The sequence below is a fragment of the Leucoraja erinacea genome, chromosome 1 (assembly GCF_028641065.1).
Source record: "Leucoraja erinacea ecotype New England chromosome 1, Leri_hhj_1, whole genome shotgun sequence".
In the NCBI taxonomy this organism is placed as follows: domain Eukaryota; kingdom Metazoa; phylum Chordata; class Chondrichthyes; order Rajiformes; family Rajidae; genus Leucoraja; species Leucoraja erinaceus.
This window is the reverse complement of record NC_073377.1, coordinates 110777049-110797118: the sequence shown is the minus strand read 5'-3', so window position 1 is coordinate 110797118 and position 20070 is coordinate 110777049. Positions and strand designations below refer to the sequence as shown.

Genomic DNA, 20070 nt, shown 5'->3' with positions numbered 1-20070 from the left:
GCTGAGTTACTCCAGCATTTTGTGCCTATCTTCTGGAATATTAGGCTGGGCCTCGGGTTTACAAGTCCAGTAATTCATCAGCTGTGACATCACCATGTCTTGTGGAAGATTGTTACAGTAGAGCGGCAGAAAGGTGCGGCTGGTAGGACCACTGCCTCACAGGGCCAGACACCCCGGTTCAATCCTGACCTCAGCCGCAGTCGGTGTGTGGAGTTTGCAGGTTTCCCCTGTGACCGGGTGCAAGTTTGTAGTTTCATTGGCCTCTGTAAGTTATCCTTAATGTGCAGGGAGTGCATGTGAAAGTGGAATAACGTGGAACTAGTGTAAATGGGTGATTGATAGTCGCCGTGGATTCGATGGGCCATATCATCTGTTTGAGCCTCCCACCCTCCAGCCTTCTGGCTACTCCTCCTTTTCCCTTTCTTGTCCCCACCCACCCCCACCCCCGATCAGTCTGAAGAAGGGTTTCGGCCCGAAACGTTGCCTATTTCCTTCGCTCCATAGATGCTGCTGCACCCGCTGAGTTTCTCCAGCTTTTCTGTGTAACCTTCATCTGTTTGCATGCTGTCTGCCTAAACCAGAGAACTAGGGTGAGACAACTATGCTTTCATCCAGGGCAGGGGAATTAAACACCATAGGACATAGGTTTAAGATGAGAGGGATTCACGGTGGTCACGGCTTTGTGGCAGTCATGGAGGAGCAGCGGTACAGCTGCTGCCTTACAGAGAATGCAGCGCCAGGGACCCGGGTTCGATCCTGACTACAGGTGCTGTCTGTGTGGAGTTTGCACGTTCTCCCCGTGACCTGCATGGGTTTTCTCCGAGATCTTCGATTTCCTCCCACACTACAAAGATGTACAGGTTTGGTGGTTAATTGGCTTGGTAAATGTCAAAATTGTCCCTAGTGGGTGTAGGGTAGTGTTAATGTGCGGGGATTGCTGGTCGGCATGGACCTGGTAGGCTGAAGGACCTGTTTCTGCACTGTATCTCTGAGCTGTACAATGCAGGCACTCTGGCCCATCTCGACCAAGCTAAGCTAAGCTACGGATAACATTTAATATGTACCTGGGGGGCAACTTTTTCATACAGAGGGTGGTGGGTACATGGAACGAGTTGCCAGAGGAGATAGTTGAGGCAGGGACAATAACACAATTTTAAAGACATTTGGACATATACATGGATGGGGATGTTTTAGAGGGATTTGGGACAAATGTGGGTAAACGGTCTAGCTTAGATGGGGCATCTTGTTCATCACGGACAAGTTGGGAGAAGACCCCGTTCCTGTGCTGTAGCGCAGATTCTATGACTCTCTGGAGAAGATTTGTAAAGAAAATATTTCATTAATCAATGGATCTGCATGGTGAATTTCACCCACTTAACCACAATTCTATGATAGTGTTATAATGAGAGAAAGAGTGAACAGAAAATAGATAACATTTTTAATACGTCAACTAAATTTAGTGCATATTCTCCACATTAAAGTTAGGAACTGAGGAAATATGTGGGCTCGAGACCTAGTTTATATAAATGGTTTGGTTTTTGTTTCATGCAAGTGCTAAACCTAACAGCCCTCGTTAAAAAGCCCAGGCATGAAATATTAATCGACGTTCTGATCCTGTGAATTTACATAGTAATGAAAGTGCCTTGGTTCAACTCACTCTAAACTAATTAGCTATTCTTCAGTTATTGGTGGGATCAAGAGTCCAAGGAATTCCCCTCTGGAAACAATAACGCTAATGAATCTTATCTCTGCCCCATTAATTTAAACCAAAATAATAAAAAAAAATCTCCATGTGCAGAGTGGCGGCGATCTGTTAAAAAAATATTTTCCTAGATGAAGGCACTTAAAATATCAATTAGCGCCACACATTCTCATCAGTTAAGTGCACAGTAGACCGGTTAAACGCACAGTGTATCTTGCCCAGAGTAAAGGAATCAAGACCAGAGGACACTGGTGGTGGTGGTGGTGGGGGTGGTGGTGGTGGTGGTGGTGGTGGTGATGGGGGTGGTGGTGGTGGTGGTGGTGGGGGTGGGGTGGGGGGGGGGGGTGGGGGGGGGGGTGGGGGGGGGGGGGGGGGTGGGGGTGGTGGTGGTGGTGGGGGTGGGGGGGGGGGTGGTGGGGGGGGGGTGGTGGTGGGGTGTGGTGGGGTGTGGTGGGGTGTGGTGTAGTGGGGTGGTGTTGGTGGTGGTGGTGTGGTGGTGGTGCTGATGGTGGTGGTGGTGATGGTGGTGGTGGGGGGGGGGGGTGGTGATGGTGGGGGGGGTGGTGGGGGGGGGTGGTGGTGGTGGTGGAGGTGGTGGTGGTGGTGGCGGTGGTGGTGGTGGTGATGGTGGTGGTGGTGGTGGTGGTGGTGATGGTGATGGTGGTGGTGGTGATGGGTGGTGGTGGTGGTGGTGGGTGGTGGTGGTGGGGTGGTGGTGGTGGTGGTGGTGGGGGTGGTGGTGGTGGTGATGGTGGTGGTGGTGGAGGGGGTGGTGGTGGTGATGGTGATGGGGGTGGTGGTGGTGGTGGGGTGGTGCTATGCTGGGGGTGTGAGGGTGGCGCAATTTGCCTATTGACCTGGTGTGGTACATATGATGCGTAAATGAGGGGTAAATGATGGCCAAGTGGCCCTTAATGCTTGCAACATATTCTAGCAATGTTACAAAATTATGAGATTTAAAAAATCAAGTCTTAAATTTATCCCATCAGATAAAGCATAAAAAGAAGTTTAATTTGACACCTAATTCACTTTCATATCTCATGTAATAAAAAAGTTATGGCCATTTTCATACTCGGAAATAAGCATCTTGTTCCCTATTGATTTTCTATGGACATAACAAAAAAGATGTGATCATGTACAGTCAAAAGCCCATAACCTTCTTAAAAATTAAGAGAACTAAATGAAATTTTCAGTTATCATAGATTGAACCATTCTGAAACAAATATAAAATAATCTTACTTGGATGACCTGAAATTAAAGCATATAATTAGTTAGTTACCCAATTGTAGCTAATTTCAAACTTCAATCACTAGATCTAAACATCTATCCATTTCTTAATAAATGATTAACATTTTTAAATAGCCTAAGTGTCCAAATAATATTCACAAATAATTCACAATAAAACATGATTTTTAAATCTCATTTACATCAATTTATAGGCCAAATGGAAGGAATTTAGTGTTCAATTGCTGTAAATTAAAGTCCATTTTAAATCAGCTTTCTAGTGGGTTCCTGTGAACGCGCTGGTTTAGAACGTTCACATTGCGCTGGATTTGTGCCCTCAAATGCCCAGAAAAATACTGCGGGATATAAAGAGCACAAAACAAACTACTCGCTATAGTAAACTTTGTATAAAGGGGTCTTAAGAAGCCCCTTTTAATGTAAAAATAAGGTACATACCTTTAATTGTTTATAAAACCCTGGGGCTGCGAGAGGTCGCGGGTTGAGAGAGTGATTTAAAAACTATTATAACTATTATTCGAGGCCTATAAAACTAATAATACCTTTTGCAACGGGGTCTTTCAGCGATTTTTCGTTAATGATTTACTAGGCTGAACATCTTCGATTGGAACAGCCTAGTAAAAATCGCGTTTTAAACCTGCCCCCTCTAAACAGCGCCAAAATCGCGCACACGGGCTGGGGCAGATTCTCAACGACGATTCAGGTAGGTTTTGTAACATACCTACATATTCCCTTCAGAATCTGTCCCTCCTGCTAACTTGTTCTCTTTCGCTCTCCAGATTCAGGGACAGTTTCTTCCCGGATGTTATCAAGCAACTGAACCATCCTGTCACCAACTAGAGAGCGGTTCCGAACCATCCATCTACTTCATTGGTGACCCAATGAAGTAGATGGATCTTGAATCGGACTTTATTGGACAATCTTGAAGCAAAGTTTATTACCTTTATCCTCCATCTGTACACTGTGGATGGCTTGATTGTAATCATGTATAGTCGTTCCTCGGACTGGATAGCACTTAGCATAAAGCTTTTCACTGTACCTCAACACATGTGACAATAATAAACTAAACTAAACTAAACAAAACATTATCTTTAGAATATGGTCGCTTAAAGTGGTACGCCACCATCAGTTCTAAAGCAGAATGATCTGCGATGTTTTTGCTTTAGTTTAGAGCGATACAGCATGGAAACAGGCTCAGCCCAGTGAGTCCACAGACCATGGATCACCCATTGACACTAGTTCTATGGTGACCCATTTTCTCATTAACACGCATAAATGCATGGTGTAGCACTTGGGGAAGGCAAAACAGGGCTGGACATTCACACTGAATGGCTGAACACTAGGGAGTGTTGCAGAGCAGAGGTGGCAAGCACATTGTTCCTTGAGTGGCATAACAGGTAGAGAGGGTGGTCAAGAAGGTTTTCGGCACATTGCCCTTCATCAGTCAGGGTATTGAGTACAGAAGTTATGATGTTATGTTACTGCTGTACAAGACCTTGGTGAGGCCGCATTTGGAGTATTGTGTCCAGTTTTGGTCACCCTGCAATCGGAGAGATGGTGTTAGGCTGCAAAAAGTGCATAGATGGCAGTACCATGTAGCAAAACAACACACTGGCCAACATGTTCCATCTACACTAGTCCCACCTACCTGGTTTTGGCCCATATCCCTCTAAACCTGCCCTCTCCATTTACCTTTCTAAATGTATTTTCAACATTGCTATAGCACCTGCCTCAACTACTTACTCTGGCAGCCCATCCCATACACCCACCAACCACCCTTTGCATGAAAAACAACCTTAACTCAGTCCAGGACAAGGGGTCACAGTTTAAGGATAAAGGGGAAATCCTTTAGGACCGAGATGAGAAAAACATTTTTCACACAGAGAGTGGTGAGTCTCTGGAACTCTCTGCCACAGAGGTAGTTGAGGCCAGTTGATTGGTTATATTTAAGAGGGAGTTAGATGTGGCCCTTGTGGCTAAAGGAATCAGGGGGTATGGAGAGAAGGCAGGTATGGGATGCTGAGTTGGATGATCAGCCATGATCATATTGAATGGAGGTGCAGGGCTGAATGGCCTCCTCCTGCACCTATTTTCTATGTTTCTATGTTTCTAACTTGCCAATGCTACCTGTTCAGCTCGCGTTGAGAACATAAATCACTGGGTGAACTCTTTGCATTTTCTGTTAAATAAAGCGTGCGTGTTGTGCTGATCTTTTGTATTCTTCTTCAAAAGCCTCCTTGATTGGAGGGCACTGCGTCTCTGCAGCTACAGCGTAACTATCATGTCTCTTGCTCTTTGTGCTTTTTTTAGACTCTCACGTCTTGGAAATGTAGAGCAAAATGCTACAATTGAGCTCTCGTGGGACGTACTTAGCCGAATCTAGTTCATGATTTACATCTAAGGAACGAAGCTGTGAAGCCCGAGCTGTGGCCTGGTGAATGTTCCACTCTTGGAACAGCTAACTAGTCCATAAGGGGAAACAAACCCTCAGCTCTTCTCAACCATACGCGAACGAAAGCTCCAACCAAGAACTGCAATGAGGCCCAGAGGTATCAGCACAAGGAAGCCTGTTTGTGCCCTTTGTAAGGCCTCGGAATTCACTCGTTATAAATATTTTTTAATTAAAAAAACATCGGATCATTAGTGCGAAAGGAAACACAAAACAGCCATTCTGCCCCTCAAGACTGATGTGCCATTCAATTACATTCTAGCTGCAATTTACTTGGTTCCTTAACACCTGAATTACCAAACTTCTGACATTTTATTTGACATGGGGAGTTCAAGCGAAATATCAATCACAGAAGTTTCAATTAAAGGAGTGGTTTCTGTGAGTTGTTAAATAAATGAACGCTTAACCTGGGAATGTAATGAATTCTTCATACTATGAAGGAGTGTGGGCCCCAGATTTATGTAACATTTAAAGCCAAGCTGTCTGACTTTATCGAGTATTATAATGGTCGTGAGCATTTCTGGAGTAGGGAAAGGGAATAAATGTCAGATTCTTGTGCAGCTTGTAACCAGATATCCCATGAAAAGATGAGAATCTAAATATTACAAAATGGGCAACCATTATGAGTGGACAATGTTTTCACACAGAGAGTGGTGGGTATATGGAATGAGCTGTGTCATACAGCATAGAAATAGGCTCTTCAGCCCAACTCATCCAAACCCACCAAGATGCCCCATCTAAGCTTGTCCCATTTGCCCACTATTAGCCCATATCACTTTCCCATCCTTGTACCAGGGCAACTTGTCCATACCCATCAAGATGCCCCATCTAAGCTAGTCCTGTTTACCTGCATTTGGCCCATATCACTTTTCTATCCATATACCAGAGGAGGTGAGGCAGGTACTATAACAGCATTTATAGGGGGCCATGCTTGATTAATCTTGTGGATTTTTTTGAGGATGTAACTAGGAAAATGGACAAGCGAGAGTGTACCTGGACTTTCAGAAAGCATTTGATAAGGTCTCACACAAGAGATTAGTAGGCAAAATTAGAGCACATGGTATTGTTGGTAGGGTACTGACATGGATAGAAAATTGGTTGGCAGACAGAAAACAAAGAGTAGGGATTAACGGGTCCCTTTCAGAATGGCAGGCAGTGACTAGTGGGGTACCACAAAGCTCGGTGCTGGGAGCGCAGCTATTTACAATATACATTAATGATTTAGATGAAGGGATTAAAAGTAACATTAGCAAATTTGCAGGTAAAATAAAGCTGAGTGACAGTATGAACTGTGAGGAGGATGCTATGAGGATGCATGGTGACTTGGATAGGTTGGGTGTGTGAGCAGATGCATGGCAGATGCAGTTTAATGTGGATAAATGTGGCAAAAACAGGAAGGCAGATTATTATCTGAATGGTGTAAAGTTGGGAAAAGGGAAAGTACAACGGGATCTCGGGGTCCTTGTTCATCAGTCGCTGAAAGTAAGCATTCAGGTACAGCAGTCAGTGAAGAAAGCGAATGGCAGTTGGCCCTCATAACAAGAGAAGTTAAATATAGGAGCAATGAGGTCCTTCTGCAGTTGTACAGGGCCCTAGTGAGACAACACCTGGAGTAATGTGTGCAATGTTGGCCTCCAAATTTGAGGAAGGACATTCTTGCTATTGAGGGAGTGCAGCGTAGATTCAGGATGGCGGGACTGTCATATGTTGAGAGAATTCCCAGATGGCGGGACTATCATATGTTGAGAGAATGGAGTGCTGGGCTTGTATACACTGGAATTTAGAAGGATGAGAGGGAATCTTATTGAAACATATAAGATTATTAAGTGTTTGGACATGCTAGACGCAGGAAACATGTTCCCGATATTGGGGGACTCCAAAAACAGAGGCCACAGTTTAAGAGTAAGGGGTAAGGCATTTAGAACAGAGATGGGGAAAAACGTTTTCACACAGAGGGTTGTGAATCTGTGGAATCTGCATCGGAAGGCAGTGGAGGCCAATTCTCTGTATGCTTTCAAGAGAGAGTTGGATAGAGCTCTTCAAAAGAGCGGAGTCAAGGGATATGGGGAAAAGGCAGGAACGGGAGTGTGGATGATCAGCCATGATCACAGTGAATGGCGGTGCTGACTCAAAGGGCCGAATAGCCTACTGTTTATTGTCTATAATAAACTTTTGGATAGGTACATGGATAGGAAAAATTTAGAGGGATATGGGCTACACGCGGCAGGTGGGACTAGTGTAGATGGAGCATCTTGGTTGGCATGGGCAAGTTGGGCCGAAGGACCTGTTTCCATGCTGTATCATCCCCAGAATGTAAGCATTGCTGACAAGGTGTTTATCCATAAGTAGAAACAAAGAACTGTAAATTGTGGCTCACACCAAAGATAGACACAAAGTGTTGGAGTAACTCAGTTGGTCAGGTAGCATCTCAGGAGAAAAAAGATAGGTGAAGTTTCAGGTCGAAATCCAAAAGGCTTGAATCTGAAGAAAGGTTCCGAATCTAAACATCGCCCAGGCTTTTCCTCCAAAAGAGCCGCCTGACCCGCTGAGTTACTCCAGCAATTTGTGTCTGTTAATGGAGTTGTGATCAACTAAATCGTGCAGACACTGGTGTGACATTCTCTTTGCTTTATGGAGAAAGAAATCCCTCCAGCATTCTCGATTGGAGTTATCAACAATTAGCTGATATTGATGAACTGTAGCAGGAGCAAGAGACCAGAGTCCTACAACAAAGCTATCCCTACCCCACTCACACCTTAACAGGTAAATAGACCGCCAATATAAAGAGTCAAAATGGTCCACCACCACCCCCTGGCAGTATGTTCCAGGCATTCGCCACACCGTGTAAAAAACTTGCCCCGCATATCTCCTTTAAACACTGCTCCTCTTACCTTAAAGCTATACCCTCCACTATTTGTAGGAAGAGACTACGGATGCTAGTTTACACCGAAGATAGACACAAAATGTTGGAGTAATTCAGCGAGTCAGGCAGCATCTCTGGAGAAAAGGAATCGGTGACATTTCGGATCGAGACCCTTCTTCAGACTGAAAATATTTCCATCCTGAGACACTGGTCCTACTTGCCAGCGTTAGGTGAATATCCCTCCAAACCATTCCTATTCACGTCACCACCTCCTCTGGCAGCTCGTTCCATTCACCCACTGTGTGTAATAGATACCCCTCAGGTATTAAATCTCCCCGCACCCCCCCCTCCCACCCACCTTAAACCTATGTCCTCTGGTTCTCAATTCCCCTACTCTGGGCAAAAGACTCAAGACTCGATTTATTCCTTTCATGATTTTGTACAGATAGCATATGAAAGGATGATGGATTCTGCTTGACGTTAAGCGAAGAGTAGCTTTCGCCCTCGTTCATGTTGCAGCAGCAGGAGCAAACTGTGTTTAATTGGGCGATCTGCTTCGATCAATAGCATCCGGAGAGTGTACGGGCAAAGAGCATCACTCTTACAACCCTGCTGTGACCTCCGCACCATTAAATTGGGCACCACTGCTAATGGGTAATATTGACTGTGAAGTTACCTGAACGCGGTAAGCTCACTCACGGTATGCCTTTATCTACATCCCACTCTTTTTGCCTTACAGCGACTTGAACACACACACTCTTCCATTCAGTCTTGAATCAATGGGCAATTATCCCCATCCATCCGAAAGTGGTCGTGTATTTTATTAAATCACAATGAACCTCACGGATTTAACAAGCTAAAAATACTTCTGAATGCTGGGTGGCGAGCTCGGAAGAGGAGAAAAATGTTTGTATTAAGTCAATTGGGCTTAAAGTGTTGGTGTTGCCATGGCAAATTCTTTCCTAAGACTCCTTAAACCGGAGAGGATGCAATGATTCCATTGCTGTATCTCAGTCTTTAGATTTCATAAACAGTCCCTTTGGCCCACTGAGTCCATGCTGACCAGCGGTCAACTCATACACACTAGTATTATCCTACAACTAAGGACAATGTACAATTTTACCAAAGCCAATTAAACTGCAAACCCATACGTCTTTGGAGTGTGGGAGGAAACTGGAGCACCCGGTGAAAACCCACGCATTCATGGGGAGAATGTAAAAACTCTGTACAGACAGCACCAGCAGTCAGGATTAAATCTGGGCCTTTACCGCTGTAAGGCAGTAACTGCCAGTGCCCCACCATGCTGTACTGAATCTGTTGAGATTTATAGAAGTCTATAATATCTTGAAGAGAATAGATAAGGTGAATGCACAGTCTTTTACACAGGGTAGATGAATGAAAAACAAGAAGACATGTGTTTAGGTGAGAAAGGCAAGATCTATATTACTAAAAGTCTGATCTTGACCACTTCCTGTTGTTCTGTATATTGATTTTAGAAAAAACATTGCCACTTATGGCTGTCATTTTTGGCCATCTTACTCCACTGTGCAGGACAAGAGGATTTTTCTCATCGATGAAAACAAAAAGAGTTATTAGTGTTTAAAAAATGTTGAGATTCTCTATCCTGAAGGCCACGCCCCTTCCGGAGGGACTATAAAACCCAGACGTATTGAGTGCCTCAGTCAGTCTCTGCAAGATGGGGGAGCGAGAGGGTCACGTCTCTCAGTCTGAGCTGTGAATAACACTGAACACATGTTTACTAAACTGTGAGTGTGGTTTTACTGATCTTGAGTGCTATTAATGTGGTTTGAAAATGAAAATGTGGTTGATTTGAAGTGAAGCACAGCAAATGGCTGTTGGTAGTGGTTGGTTTGAGGTGAAGCACTGTAAATAGCCGTTGGTGGTGGTTGGTTTGAGGTGAAATACTGCAAATGGCTGTTGGTGGTGGTTGATTTGAGGTGAAGTACTGCAAATGGCTGTTGGTGGTGGTTACTTGACAACTTCCTGTTTGCACTGTATATTGATTTTAGATAAAACGCTACCACTTACGGCTGTGATTTTTTGGCCATCTTACTCGCCGTCCCCCTTCGCTCAACAGGCGCAGATGATTCTTCCCATCAATGAAAAATAAAAGTGTTATTAGTGTTTAAAAAATGTTGAGAATCTCTCTCCTGTCAATCACGCCATGAATGCCATGCCCCTTCCCGTGGGAGGGGGGAGGGATTATAAAACCTGGAAGTGTGGGTGTGGCTCAGTCTCTGCAACATGGGGGAGGGAGAGGTCATGATTCTGTCTGAGCTGTGAATCAACTAAACACACTGAACGTCTACTGAACTGCGAGTGTGGTGTTTGTGGGGTGTTTTGTGTGATTTTATGGTGGTTTCACCCTGCTTGAAATGGTATGGTTGCATTTGAATTTGGTGGCCTTGCAACATGCTTGAAATGGTACAAAACTGCACTTTAATTTGGTGGCCTTGCACCCTGTTTGAAATGGCATGAAAGTGCACTTGAATTTGCTGGCCTTGCACCCTGCTTGAAATGGCATGAAACTGTACTTGAGTTTGGTGGCCTTGCACCCTGATTGAAGTGGCATGAAACTGCAATTGAATTTGATGGCCTTGCACCTTGCTTGAAGTGGTAAGGAACTGCACTTGAATTTGGGGACCTTGCACCCTGCTTGAAATGGTAGGAAACTGCATTTGAATTTGGTGGCCTTGCACCCTGCTTGAAATGGAATTTCAAAGAATAGCTGCGAGTCAACTGCCAGCCCACCAGCCGTGAGTGAGCTGCCAGCACATCAGGCTTGAATGACTGAGCTGCCACCGCAAGAATCCATTTGGCCCACAATGTCCATACTAGCCCTCTGGAAACCAGTCCCTTCAGCCCACAACACACATACTAGCGGTCCAGAACGCCCCCACTGGCCATATTGTAATTGGTGCAGAGGTTGAATATTGCATTGGGGGACCAGCTCTCCCATGTGTACATGAGATCCAACGGGTCCCACTTAGTCTAGTTTAATATAAACCCGAGGTGTAACCTTATTCACTCAGGGGGTGGTGGTCACAGGGAGAACATCCAAACTCCGTACAAACTGCACCTGAAGTCAGGATGGAACCGAGTCTTTGGCGCTGAAAGGCAGCAACTCTACCCCAGCGCCACCGTGCTGCCCAGTCACAATATGCTATGTTTAAAAATAAAATTAGTACTAAATTGAGAGCAAAACAAATAATGAACATGCACTCAATAGCCACAAACAAGCCTTCTGTGGGGAATTGGGAAGTAAATCTCTGCTTTAGGAAGTAAATCTCTGAAGGAGATCATTCAGTACATTGTGCTTGTACCAGTTCTTAAATAGGTCTCAAAGATTCTACACAGCACAGTACAGAACTGGTCCTTAATCCCACAATGTATGTGCCGAACATGATGCCAAGAACAATTCTTATCTGCCTCTACGTGATCCATATCCTTCCATTCTCTGCATATCCATGTGCCTCTCCAAAAGTCTCTTAAACGCCACTGTCATATCTGCCTCCACCCCCACCCCTGCCAGCATGTTGCAGCCTCATTCACCACCCTCTGTGTAAAAAACTAAACCTCACATCTCAATTAAACTTTCCCCTCTCACCTTAATGCTGTGTGCTTTAGTATTTGATATTTCCATCCTAAGATAAAGATTCTGACTGTCTCCCCTTATGTTTTGCCTCCCCTCATTTTATACACGTCTATCAGGTCTCTCCGCAACCTCTGGCATTCCACAGAAAACAATCCAAGTCTGTCCAATCTCTCCGTGTCACTAATACCCCTTAATCCAAGCATCATTCTGGTGAACCTCCTCTACAGCTTTTCCAAAGCCTCCACATCCTTCCGGTAATGGGGCGACCAGAACTGCACGCAATAATCCAAATGCACGCTAACCAAAATCCTATAAAGCTGCATCATGAGTTCCTGGCCCTTATACTCAATGACCAGACCAATGAAGGCAGGCATAACATATGCCTTCTTTACCACTCTATGTACCTGTGTTGTCACTCTCAGGGAGGTATGGACTTGGACCCTGAGATCCTTCTGTACACCAACGCACTTAAAGGTCTTGCCATTAATTGTACATTTTCCTCTTACAGAAGAGTTATCTTTCCAGACCAAAACACAAAGTGCTGGAGTAACTCAGTGAATCAGACATACACCCTTCTTCAGACTTATGAACCTAAAGTACTGCATGATTCTTTCTTCACACATGCTGCCTGACCTGCTGAGTATTTCTGGAGTTCCAGCAGAATTGCACCTATTTCTCTGCTTTAATGCATCACAGCATGGTTTGGGAACAGCTGCATCCAAGACGCCAAGAAATTGCAGAAAGTTGTAGACGCAGCCCAGACCATCACACAAGTCAACGTCCCTTCCATTGACTCCATCTACACTTCATGCTGCCTCGACAAACCCTTCAGCATAGGACGAGTCGCACCCCAGACACTCGGGTAAGAGGTACAGAAGTGTGAAAAAGCACACCTCTAGATTCAAGGAAAGTTGCTTCCCAGCTGATATCGGGCAACTGAATCACCCTATCATAAACTAGAGAACGGTCCTGACCATCCATCTACCTCATTGTACATCCTCGGACTACCTTTAATCGGACTTTACTGGACTTTATCTTGCATTAAATGTTATTCCCTTTATCCTGTATCTGTACACTGTAGACGACTTGATTGTATTCAGGCATAGCCTTTCCGCTGAATGGATAGAACGCAAGAACGGAAGCTTTTCACAGCACCTTGCAACACGTGACAATAAACTCAACTATAACAGAAGATTTTGGGGCAGAGACAAAGTATCCTTTTAAATTTATCGAATATAACCCGGGGTCACTTGAACGCTGTAATCTAATCTCAAAGCTCAAAGCAGAGTTATAATCCTCAGCTTCACTTTCACAGGGTCTGATAACATCTGAAAACTCTGATTTGATTTTATCTTGGTTATTCTTGGTTATCCAATATTCTCCAATCAATATAATGGTGAATTAATCAAGTGAGCACACTCAGTCCAGTACAATGGAGAATGTCTCATTCAGCTGTGTGTGAGGTTTAACGAACAATTTAGTTCCGTTAGTTTAGTTTGGAGATACAGAGCAGAAACAGATACTTCAGCCCACTGAGTCCGCACTGACCAGCAATCACCCCGTACATCAGCACCATCCAACACATTATGGGCAATTTACAATCTTTACCGATCTTTCTCTGTGCGTGCTATCCAGTCAAATAATACCATACTTAAGTACGATCAAGCCACGCATACGTACAACAGGTGGTGCAAAGAGAAAAATGCCACAGTGCAGTATTATCGTGTTACAGGTATTGAGAAAAAGTCCAAGTCTGCAGTGAGGTAGGCTGGAAGATGGGGACGACATCCTAGCTTAAGAATGGCACCAAACTGTCGCAGTTGGTAGTGCTGCTGACTAACAACTCCAACATCTCAGGTTCAATCCCAACCCCTGCTGCTGTCTGTGTGGAGCTTAAATGTACTTCTACATTGTCACAGATTCACAGAGCCTTAGAGTCATACAGCACAGAAACAGCCCTACAGCCAATAAAGATGTCCCATCCAAGCTGGTCCCATTTCCCCATGTGTGGCCCATGTCCTTCTAAACCTTACCTATCCACTTACCTGGATACATTTCGTAAATGTTGTTATTGTATCTGTCTCAACTACCTCCTCTGGCAGCTCGATCCATGTACTGTACACACCTTCTGAGTGAAAAAGTTGATGTTTGGTGTATTATTGTCACGTGGAACACAGAACAAAGAGCAGTTCAGCCCGCAGGAGCAGTTCCTTCTGCCCACACTGTCTGTGCCAAACATGATGCCAAGTTAAACTAATCTCCCCTGTCCGCACATGATCCGTATTTCTCCATTCCCTGCATGTCCATGTGCCTACTCAAAAGCCTCTTAAATGCCACTATCGTATCTGCCTCCACCACCACCCCTTGGCAGCGCGTTCCAGGCTCCCACCACCCTCTGTGTTAAAAAAAAAACTTCCCTCCGCATCTGCTTTAAACTTACCTTAAAGCTAAACCACTCACCTTAAAGCTAAGCCCACGAGTCTTTACATTTCCATCCTGGACAAAAGGTCTATCCTATCTTCACCTCTCATCATTTTAGATACTTCTATCAGGTATCTCCTCAACCTCCAGCATTCCAGAGAAACCATTGAAGTCTGTTCTACCTCTTCTGAAAGCTTATGCCCACTAATCCAGGCAACATTATGGTCAAATAGCAAGTCATTATTTTCTTCTGCGTAATATTGAGCGCTGAAGTAAATATTTGACTAAATGTTGATGTGTTGGCTCTGCTCTCAGTCATTCAACATATTTTTACAGGGCTTTTTTCAAACAACAGTACAATATGTTTAAGGTGCCACAATTGAGTTCACTCTCGCTAATGGCAGGAGTAAGACAGCTCATAAACTTTACTGCCTACTTTTAGTGGGTGTTTGATTTGTAACTTTATTGTTGACAGCAAGTTGTTTACAGTAAGGCTCTTATCCTTATCTCCCACCTACTCCCTTAACTCTAATTGTCCCACTTAAATAAACTGCGGCTATCTTCAAAGGGCAGTCCCACAGAGTGAGGTTGTGCTCTAGAAGACTATCCCGCTGGAGATCTACATGGGATTGCAATCAAAGACAGAAGTTGGAGACACAAGGAACTGCAAGTGGTAGTTGACATAAAAATAGCCACAAGTGCTGGAGTGACTCGGAAGGTCAGGCAGCATCTCTGGAGAACAGGGATCGGTGACGTTTCAGGTCGGGAGCCTTCCTCAGACTTAAAGCCCTGTCCCACCGTACGAGTTCATTCCAAGAGCTCTCCCGAGTTTAAAAAAAAATCAAACTCATGCTAAGCACGGGGAATGAACGTCGGAGCTCGGGGACATCACTTAGCGGCTCATACTGCTAACGGCAGGTACTCGGAAAGACTCGCTAACGGCAGGTAAGCACGGGAAGACTCGTGAAGATTTTTCAACATGTTAAAAAATGTCCACGAGAGCCCCGAGTACCGACGAGTGGCCATTACCGTAAATCTCCAAGTTCGAATCAGGGCAAACTCGGGAGAACTCTTGGAATGAACTCGTACCGTGGGACAGGGGTTTTAGAATCAGAATGCTACCTCTCCATGTTCTCCTGAGATGCTGCCTGTGGGCTGAAGGGCCTGTTTCAGTGCTGTATCAGTGAAGTCTAAAGTTAAGTATAAAGCACCTACCTCCACCACTGCCAGGCACCCACCACCCTTGGTTATAAATTTATTCCGCACATCTCCTTTAAACAATGGCCCGGTCACCTTAAAGCTATACCCTCTCGTCTTTGACATTTCCATACTGGGTGAATGGTTCTGACTGTCTACCTCACGCAAGATGTTATTTCTATTGTTATTGTAGAATGTCATTAAAATGAACACGTTGATCTGATAGTCAATAAGAAGAGCCAGTAATCAATATCTGCCAAGGCTCAGTTCCACTTGAAACAAATAGCTGTAGCTAATTCTGATGTATGAAATCATAAGCTACACTTAAATACATTACAGGCAGATAGAAGAGCTAACAAGGTCAGGTTATGAGCTGAGGTGTATGTATGTAAGGGCACCTGCTTCAAACTAATAGCCATCTGGAAATACCACTTAGAGTGTTGTGTTCAATTGTGGTCACCCTGCTCTGGGAAAGATGCCATTAAGCTGAAACAATTGCAGGAAAGATTTCCGAGGATGTTTAGCTTAGAGATAGAGTGCTGAAACTGGCCATTCGGTCCATCGAGCCCACGCCGAACATCGATATCCCCTACACTGGTTCTATCCCACACACCAGGGGCAATTTACAGAAGTCAGTTAACCTGCAAACCTGCGCGTCTTTGGAAAGTGGGAGGACACCGGAGCACCTAGAGAAACCCACGCAGTCACAGGAGGAACGTGCAACCTCCGTACAGACAGCACCCATAGTCAGAATCGAACCTGGGACCCTGGCAGCAAGCCTACCGCTGCGCCACTGTGCCACCCTTTTGCCAGGACTCCTGGGCCTGAGCTATAGGGAGAGGTTGAGCTGGCTAGGAGGCTTGATCTTATGGAGGAGTATTAAGTCATGACTGGAATAGATGGGGTGAATGCACTTAGTCTTCTACCCAGAGTCAAGAGGGCATAGAATCAGAGTGAAAGTGGGAAGATTTCATAGGAACCTGAGGGGTGGTATGTACATGGAACGAACTTCCAGAGGAGGTAGATGAGGCACGTATAATAACACGATTTAAATGATATTTGGACATGTACATGGATAGGAAAGGTTTAGAGGGATATGGGGGAAATGGGACAAGCTTACATGGGGCATCTTTGTTGGCATGCCTGAGTTAGGCTGAAGAGCCTGTATCTGTGCTGTATGGCTCCATAACTGCCTGTGTGTAATTGGAGATTATACATCTGGCTTCTTCAAGTCTTCCCTCAGAGATAAGGATATGTGTGGCCTCCAACAATGTCTCCACACAATGTTCATTCACCACTGGGCATGTATTCCTCGGAATGTAAAAGATTACATTGTTATTCAGGAGTCCTCGTTCATAATCAAGGAGATACGAGGTGGTCTTGGCAGGAAACATGGCCAGAATCAGGGGCCACAGTTTAAGAATAAGGGGTAGGCCATTTAAATGGAGATGAGGAAGAACTTTTTCACCCAGAGAGTTGTGAGTGTGGAATTCATCTGCCTCAAAAGGCAGTGGAGGCTAATTCTCTGGATGCTTTAAAAAAAGAGTTAGATAGAGCTCTTAAAGATAGTGGAGTCAAGGGATATAGAGGGAGTGCAGAGAAGGTTCACCAGACTGATTCCTGGGATGTCAGGGCTGTCTTATGAAGAAAGACTGGGTAGACTTGGTTTATACTCTCTAGAATTTAGGATATTGAGAGGGGATCTTATCAAAACTTACAAAATTCTTAAGGGGTTGGACAGGCTAGATGCAGGAAGTTTGCTCCCGATGTTGGGGAAGTCCAGGACAAGGGGGTCACAGCTTAAGGATAATGGGAAAATCCTTTAAAACCGAGATGAGAAGAACTTTTTTCACACAGAGAGTGGTGAATCTCTGGAACTCTCTGCCACAGAGGGTAGTCGAGGCCAGTTCATTGGCTATATTTACGAGGGAGTTAGATGTGGCCCTTGTGGCTAAGGGGATCAGAGGGTATGGAGAGAAGGCAGGTACGGGATACTGAGTTGGATGATCAGCCATGATCATATTGAATGGCGGTGCAGGCTCGAAGGGACGAATGGCCTACTCCTGCACCTAATTTCTATGTTTCTATGATATGGGAAGAAGGCAGGAACAGGGTACTGATTGTAGATGAGCAGCCATGATCACAGTGAATGGAAGTGCTGGCTCGAAAGGCCAAATGGCCTACTCCTGCACCTATTGTCTATTATCAGACACAAAGTGCTGCAGTAACTCAGCAGGTCAGGCTGTATAATTGGAGAACATGGTTAGGTGATGTTTCAGGTGGGGATCCTACTTCAGAGCTTGCCTGACCCGTTGAGTTACTCCAGCATTTTGTGTCTATCTTTGGTATAAACCAGCATCTGCAGTTCCTTTATATTACACTAGGTTAGGGCATTAGGTTTGGCACAGACATTGTGGGCCGAAGGGCCCATTCTGGGGCTGTACTACTTTATGTTCTAAGTTGCCAGGACGTTGCCAGGACATGAGGGCCTGAGTTATAGGGAGACGTTGGGCAGGCAAGAAAGCAATTCTGTGGAGAGCAGAAGGTTGAGAGGTGATCTTATGGAGGTGTATAAGATTGTGAGGGGAATAGATGGGGTGGCTGCACCGAGTCTTTTACCCAGGATAGAGGAATCAAGAACTAGAAGAAATAGAAGATGAGAGGGGCAAAATTTAATAAGAACCTGAGGGGCATTTTTTTTCACTCAGAGGGTGTTCGGTACAATGGAATGAGCTGCCAGAGGAAGTTGTTGGCAGGTAATATAGCGGCATTTAAAAGACAGCGGACAGGCACATGGATAGTCAAGTGTTTTATTGTCATATGTACTGACAAGGGAACGATGACGTTCTCACTTGCAGCAATTTAAAAGGCCTGTAAACACATAAATAACATCTAATAAACAAAACAAAAAAAAAACAACTTAATAATTAACACAGATAGGAAGGTTTTGGGTCAAAAGTGGGTAAAGGACTAATTTAGATGGGCTATCAAAGTCAGCATGGACGGGTTGGGCTGAAGGGCCATTTTTCTGCACTGTTGTCTCTATAAATTCCTGGGGCCCTTGGGGAAATCTAACCAGAGTAATTCCATTGCCACATGCAAAGATTGCAGCTTAAACCATTGGAGTTCTGGCATGAGAATCATATTCACAGCCCCTCAACTTGCAGGCAGTGAAATCATCGAACGTTGTAATAAGCCATATCATCAAAGAGACAAAACAATCAACAAAACTACCTGAATTATGAGGCATCAACAGAAGCCTAATCCAGGGCTATGTGCCTTCATTTCTATTGAATAGCATTTTCTGTATTAAAAGCGTATCAAATCACCATGGATACCTGAAGCAAAGAATGTCCACGTTAATAGCGTTTCATCAAAAAATACTATCAACCTATGAACCTGGTGAGGAAGCTCTGCTTGCAGTACTCAGGGGCATAACATAAGCTACACTTTACACCAGGAGTTATAATTAGCTTCAAAGTCGCTTCCATTTAGCAATAAATTTGATATAAAAGACCAACAACTTGAAAGCCATGTGCCACTAATGCATGAGTCTTGTCTGTTAGATGGTTTGAGGCAGGGTGGGTGACGGGATTTCAGAGTATCACGGTGGAGACACAGTTACTGTAGATCCATTAATAAAGTGCTGGAGGAACTCAGCGGGTCAGGCAGCATCTGTGGAGGGAATGGACAGGCAACGTTTAATGCTGCACGGTGGCGCAGCGGCAGAGTTGCTGCTTTACAGTGCCAGAGGCTCGGGTTCGGTTTCAGTGTCTGCTTATCTTATGGTCACATGAACAGTGAAAAGCTTTTGTTGCGTGCTAACCAGTCAGCGGAAAGACAATACATGATTACAATCGAGCCATTCACAATGTACAGATACATGATGAGGGGACATAGTTAAAATGTTGCTGCGGAAGGTAGAGATCTAAATGTGTGGAGCAATTGTAATGTGTGATTGCAGATCTGCCTCTGTGACAGGCACACAAATAGTCACCTGGCTTGGACGCCATCTTGTATCTCTCGGGTCCGTTCTCTGGTGCTGTCTGTACAGGGTTTGTACGTTCTCCCCATATCCGTGCAGGTTTTCTCCGGGAGCTCTGGTTTCCTCCCACACGTTAAATAGGTACAGATTTGTAGGTTAATTGGCTTCCGGGAAATAAATTGTCACTAATGTGTAGAATAGTGTTAGTGTACAGGGTGATCGCTGGTCGGCGCAGAATTGGTGGGCTGAAGGGTCTGTATCCACGTGCTATCTCTAAAGTCCAAAGGTTGGGATCCTTCGTCAGACTGATTGCAATGGGGGATGGGGGGGAAAGCTGGAAAAGAGAGGTGGAAGTGGGATAAAGCTTGACAAATGATTTGCATGACACTTATCACCTCTTACAAGAGAACAGTCGAAGGATGCTGAAGTAACATTTAAGAGGCGTTTGGATAGGATGGAAAGGAGGGATATGGATAATGTGCAGGCAGATACGGGTTGGTCTTGGCATCATGTTCAGCACAGACATTGTGGGCCGAATGGCTTGTTGTGTTATACTGTTCTATGTTCCACGATCTAACTGCACATAATTGGCTGC

At 44.7% G+C, this 20070-nt stretch overlaps 1 protein-coding gene across 6 annotated transcripts in view; it reads right to left on the bottom strand.

The window, feature by feature from the left end:
• The window catches only part of LOC129700722 (netrin receptor UNC5C-like), a 286525-nt gene that overhangs the window by 163101 nt on the left and 103354 nt on the right, over positions 1–20070 (bottom strand). Inside the window, exon 1 of one of the 6 annotated variants that reach the window (XM_055641381.1) lies at positions 13918–14050. The exons of the other annotated variants lie outside the window; for them this stretch is intronic. Coding sequence (XP_055497356.1) covers positions 13918–13927 — 10 coding nt within the window. The 5' untranslated portion in view covers positions 13928–14050. Of the gene's footprint in view, positions 1–13917; positions 14051–20070 lie in introns of those variants that run through there. 6 annotated transcript variants of the gene reach the window in all.